At 50.6% G+C, this 6,000-nt stretch overlaps 1 protein-coding gene across 1 annotated transcript; it reads right to left on the bottom strand.

The window, feature by feature from the left end:
• Positions 1-62: 62 nt before the first annotated feature.
• LOC307044095 (uncharacterized protein) lies at positions 63-5,297 on the bottom strand. The gene is made up of 5 exons (XM_079689135.1): positions 5,106-5,297; positions 4,942-5,018; positions 883-1,038; positions 235-712; positions 63-147 (listed from the first exon to the last, which is right to left on the bottom strand). The coding sequence occupies exons 3-4, from the start codon at positions 1,027-1,029 to the stop codon at positions 440-442; spliced, it is 420 nt and encodes a 139-aa protein (XP_079545261.1). The 5' UTR covers positions 1,030-1,038; positions 4,942-5,018; positions 5,106-5,297; the 3' UTR covers positions 63-147; positions 235-439.
• Between the last annotated feature and the right edge of the window lie 703 nt (positions 5,298-6,000).

The following is a 6,000-nucleotide window of genomic DNA, read 5'->3' on the forward strand; positions in this document are numbered from 1 at the left end:
AGACTCAGCCACGTTTGGTGATTATGGAGGTCCGGAGTGGAGGTAGGCAGTGAGAGGCTGTACTGATTACCAGGCAGGCAGGTAGGATGCAGGAAGAAGCAGGCAGGTTGGCTGGAAGCTCTGGTGGATGATGGCCGAGGGATTGCACTGGAAACACAAGAGAAACTAGTTACAAAGAGTACGGATTTACACGCAGACAGGATAACTGAATGGGCAGCCAGGAGGATGTAATACCACTGGTGTAGAAAACAATCTGGCGGTGAGTTGCTGGGAGACTGGAGTAGATAAGCTGTGTCCTGATTAGATGATGAGGGACAGCCGAGTCGGACGGCCAGGTGAGAGCAATCAGGCTGCTGCCTGCAAGGGACACCACACCCTCTCCACACACACACAGGGGAACAAACAGGGATACAGTTTGGACTGTGACAGTACCCCCCCCTCAACGGGAGCCTCCAGGCGAACCACCAGGCTTATCTGGGTGGTCCCTGCGAAAGTCCCGAATGAGAGAGGGACATAGAATGAGCTTGCGGGACACCCAGCTCCTCTCCTCAGGACCATAACCCTCCCAATCAACCAGATACTGGTACCCACGGCCCCGGCGGCGAATGTCCAACAGCCGTCGGACCGTGTAGGCCGGGTGGTCATCAATAACAAGGGTGGGTGGAGGGGAGATGGCTGGAGGGCACAAAGGGCTGGACAACACTGGTTTCAACTGGGACACATGAAAGGTTGGGTGAATTCTCATGGAGGGAGGCAGCTTGAGTCTAACAGCAGATGGATTGATTATGCGCTCGATCACATAGGGGCCAATGAAGCGTGGTTTCAGCTTCTTAGACTCAGCTTGTAAAGAAATATTCTTTGAAGAAAGCCAAACTTTCTGACCTGGTTGGAACTGGGGAGCTGCGGTCCGGTAGCGGTTTGCAATATGCCGATTGCGTTCATCGGAGCGGAGAAGGGCAGAGCGGGCATCCTTCCAAATCCTACGACAACGACGGAGATGGGCTTGGACAGAGGGAACTGCGATCTCATCCTCTTGGGCTGGGAACAAAGGGTGTTGATATCCAAGAGAACATTCAAATGGGGACATACCGGTAGCAGCACTAGACAGTGAGTTATGAGCGTATTCAATCCAGGGCAGATGTAAGCTCCAGGAGGTGGGATTCCGGGAGGTGACACAGCAAAGTACAGCTCCAAGGTCCTGATTGGCTCTTTCGGCCCGCCCGTTAGTCTGAGGATGATAGCCTGAGGAGAGACTGACAGATGCTCCAAGTGCTCGACAGAATGCTTTCCATACCTGAGATATGAACTGTGGCCCTCTGTCGGAAACAATGTCTGTTGGAATGGAGCCGGACAACATGATTGACCAGGAGGTCAGCAGTTCCACAGGCTGTGGGGAGTTTAGGAAGAGGCACAAAATGAACTGCTTTGGAAAAGCGATCAACAATAGTGAGAATGGTTGAGTTACCCTGTGAAACCGGGAGGCCGGTAACAAAATCTAGGCCGATGTGACTCCAGGGACGACTAGGGACTGGGAGAGGCTGGAGTAGACCGATAGGAGCCTGGTGTGAAGACTTGCTACGGGCGCAAATCGTGCAGGCCAGCACAAAGGCTCGAGAGTCCGCTTCCATAGAAGGCCACCAGAAGTGTCGTCTCAGGAGGGATAGGTTCCGACTCACACCCGGGTGGCAGGCAAAGCGGGAAGCATGGGTCCATAGGAGAACCTGTGAGCGGACAGAGTCAGGTACAAACAAACGGTTAGCTGGACCCTTTCCTGGATCTGGATGGTCTCTCTGTGCCTTCCTCACTGAGTTCTCAATCTCCCATGTTACAGCGCCCACCACTCTGGTAGCGGGATTATGGTGTCAGGAGCTATGGGATCCTGATCCACTGCAAACTGCCGGGACAATGCGTCAGGTTTAAGGTTTCTAGAACCAGGTCGGTAGGTAAGGGTGAAGTTGAACCTCCCAAAAAACAATGCCCAGCGTGCCTGACGGGAGTTTAGTCGTTTGGCAGTTTGTATGTAGACCAGGTTCCTGTGGTCTGTCCACACAATGAATGGATGTTCAGAGCCTTCCAGCCAGTGCCTCCATTCTTCCAGCGCAAGCTTAACAGCAAGCAGCTCCCTGTTGCCAACATCATAGTTGCGCTCAGGGGTTGTCAGTCGTCGGGAAAAAAAAGCACAAGGGTGAAGCTTTTGGTCGGAGACTGAGCGTTGTGATAGAACCGCCCCCACACCGGTGTTGGATGCATCAACCTCAACAATAAACTGAAGAGATGAGTCAGGGTTCATAAGAATAGGAGCCGAGGTGAAGCGTCTCTTCAGCTCAGAGAAGGCAGCCTCAGCCTGAGTAGTCCACGAGAAGGGGATTGCTGGGGAGGTGAGTTGGTTGAGAGGACCGGCAACACGACTGTAGTCTCTGATGAACCGGCGATAGAAATTTGCAAAGCCCAAGAAACGTTGGAGCTGCTTCCTGGTGGAAGGCTTGGGCCATTGTGCCACTGTTTGTACCTTCTCTGGGTCTGTTCTCAGCTGACCTTGCTCAATGATGTAGCCCAGGAAATCCACTGAATCCACGTAAAATTTGCATTTCTCTACTTTGACAAACAGCTTGTTCTCGAGGAGCCTTTGTAGAACCTGCTGCACATGTTGGATGTGTTCCTCCATGGTCTGTGAGAATATCAAGATATCATCAAGATACACAAATACTGAACGGTTCAGGAAGTCACGGAGGATATCGTTCACAAGAGCCTGGAAGACAGCTGGGGCATTGGTGAGTCCAAAGGGCATCACTAGATACTCGAAATGGCCTAGTGGGGTGTTGAACGCCGTCTTCCACTCGTCTCCTTGACGTATGCGGACCAGGTGGTAAGCATTCCTGAGGTCGAGTTTCGAGAAAATGGTGGCCTTCTGTAGGGGTTCGAAGGCTGAATTGATGAGGGGCAGTGGATACTTGTTCTTGATGGTGATGTTGTTAAGGCCCCGGTATCAATGCAGGGGCGTAGGGAGCGGTCCTTCTTGGATACAAAGAAGAAGCCTGCTCCGACGGGAGAAGAAGAGGGTCTTATGATGCCAGCAGCCAGTGAGTCTTTGATGTATGTCTCCATGGCCTCACGCTCAGTTCGGGACAAGTTAAACAGTCGACTGGATGGGAGAGATGCCCCAGGAAGAAGATCTATTGTACAGTCGTAAGGGCGATGAGGGGGCAGAAAAAGAGCTCGCTGCTTGCTGAAAACCTCTCCCAGGCGATGATAAACCGGAGGGACAGCGGACAAGTTGAGTAGCTCCTGCTGAACTGAAGGAATACCGACCTCTGCTGGGGGAATTGCAGACCGCAGGCATGAAGAGTGACAAAAGGAACTCCAACTCCTTACTTGATTCTCCGACCAGTCCATGTGGGGGTTGTGCAGTCTTAACCATGGCTGGCCCAGAACTAGGGGTGTGTGAGGGGAGGACATGACGTGGAACTGAATCATTTCATGGTGATTACCGGACAGGACGAGATGTAGGGGTTCGGTGACATGGGTAACGCGTGCCAGGAGCTTCCCATTCAGACCTCGAGCATTGAGAGGAGCTGTCAGAGGTTGAGTTGAGATGCCGGCTGAGGCAACCAGTTGGGCATCCAAAAGACTCTCATCAGCCCCAGAGTCCACTAGGGCAGGCAGAGAGAGAGACTGTTGATTTAACAGCAGTTTGGCTTCAAGAGGCTTGCGGGTCTGGGGGGTTGAGGAAGAAACAGCCTTGCTCACCAGTATCCCCACCTTTACTGGCGAGCACCCTCTTTTGGGCGCTGGGGGCATGTGTCCACGAGATGACCGGAGTGAGCACAGTAGACACAAAGTCCCTCTCTCATTCTCCGGAGACGTTCTTGGGGAGTGAGTCGGGCTCTGCCTAGCTGCATCGCTTCCTCTGAAGACAGGAGAGGAGAAAAGACTTCAGATGGAGCACTAGGACTTGGGAAAGTCTCCGACCTGAATCTTGCGAGAGGAGACGAGACAGGGCAAGAGGGGAGTGACCCAGGAGATCGACTGGCTCTTTCCCTACGGCGCTCCCTAAGGCGGTTATCCAGTCTTATGGCTAGGGAGACCAACTCATCCAAGTTAGCTGATTCGTCCCTGACTGCTAACTCATCTTTAACAGAATCAGTTAGCCCGGTTTGAAAAACCCCTTGAAGCGCTGTGTCATTCCACCCCGCCTCTGCCGCTAAGGTCCTAAATTCCACTAAGTATTCGGCTACACTATGGGAGCCCTGTCGCAGTGAGAGGAGGCGTTTAGTAGCGTCCCTACCGCTGACGGGGTGGTGGAAAACTTTCTTCATTTCTTCTGTAAACTCTGGATAAGAATAACAGAGGTTGGACTGACTCTCCCATACAGCTGATGCCCAGGCTAGGGTGCTACCTGTAAGTAAACCTATCATATAACTAATCTTAGCTCTGTCATTAGCATAAGTAGACGGCTGCTGCTCAAACACAAGAGAACACTGCATTAAGAAAGAGTTACATGTCCCTAAGGCACCTGCGTACCGCTCTGGAGTGGGAATGTTTGGCTCACGTGAAGGGAGAGCGGGCTGGGCTGGAACCTGTGCTAAGGGAGCTGGATCCTCCGGAGCAGGCGGAGCAAGATGAGTTGAAACCAGGTTGAGGTGATGTCCCATCTGTGCTACATTGGCGGCTAGTGATGCGAGGTTATCCATAACCTCTCTGAGCATCTGGTCATGCCGGCCCACGAGGACGCCTTGGTTGGAGAGAGCCTCACGAATTGGGTCCGGGCCTGCTGGGTCCATGGTGGCCAGATTGTTCTGTTAGGATTATGTTTTAAAAAGGACCCAGGCGCAGGCAATGACTGAAGATGTTTAAATGGTTTATTGTTTCGGAGACTCAGGCACGTTTGCTGATTATGGAGGTCCGGAGTGGAGGTAGGCAGTGAGAGGCTGGACTGATTACCAGGCAGGCAGGTAGGATGCAGGAAGAAGCAGGCAGGTTGGCTGGAAGCTCTGGTGGATGATGGCCGAGGGATTGCACTGGAAACACAAGAGAAACTAGTTACAAAGAGTACGGATTTACACTCAGACAGGATAACTGAATGGGCAGCCAGGAGGATGTAATACCACTGGTGTAGAAAACAATCTGGCGGTGAGTTGCTGGGAGACTGGAGTAGATAAGCTGTGTCCTGATTAGATGATGAGGGACAGCTGAGTCGGACGGCCAGGTGAGAGCAATCAGGCTGCTGCCTGCAAGGGACACCACACCCTCTCCACACACACACACACAGGGGAACAAACAGGGACACAGTTTGGACTGTGACACCAGGTGAATAAATAGAATATATTATTGAACATGAAACAGCCTTAGTCAGATGAATAGATACGAAGTCATAATGAAAGGAGAATTTGAACGAGAGGAGCGTGAGTTAAGAGCTTACGAGAACAGTGGGTTCAAGCAGAAAAATTGAATAAAATGATAGCAGAAGTGTTAATTGTTGAAAGAAGCCCCCCTTCTCCTAAAAAGGCTGAGAGCTACAGCTGGGGAGAGAGGGGGGTGTCAGTATTTGTCTGTGAGAGTCCCCCCCCCTTTTTTCCTCTCGAGAGCAGCAGCAGTCCGGAGTTTGTCTGCTTGCTTTTTTCTCTAATGCCTGAAGTTGGAGTGAAATACATAGAAAATTAACAGATCAATGTGTGATTTGTAGTGGTAGATATATTGCAATAAATAAGAAACAATGATTTGCTGCTATTTAAACATAGTCTTTGAGAACTGATTGATACCGTTGCATTGCGAATTTCATGGTATTTGTCATTAACTAAGGATTGTACTTAATTATACTTCAAGGAAAAATTATATTACATACAGGAACGTAAGGGGAAAGTGAAAAGTGGTTTACTGAGTATATGAAGTACATTAAAGTTAAGGATCTATTCAAATTAAATGTAATAGTGGATTTTTCCACCTAGAATAAGACATGGAAAGAGGAGAATTTGTTAAACATGAAATAACGAACACAATGTA

The sequence above is a fragment of the Notothenia rossii genome (genome assembly GCF_949606895.1).
Source record: "Notothenia rossii genome assembly, chromosome: 6".
In the NCBI taxonomy this organism is placed as follows: domain Eukaryota; kingdom Metazoa; phylum Chordata; class Actinopteri; order Perciformes; family Nototheniidae; genus Notothenia; species Notothenia rossii.

Bases quoted from the DNA above. Each gene is read 5' to 3' on its own strand.
- LOC307044095 (XM_079689135.1), bottom strand. From the start codon at position 1,029: ATGAGATCGCAGTTCCCTCTGTCCAAGCCCATCTCCGTCGTTGTCGTA. The intron at 713-882 runs GTCAGAAAGTTT...CATGTGTCCCAG, and splicing joins AGCTCCCCAGTTCCAACCAG to TTGAAACCAGTGTTGTCCAG.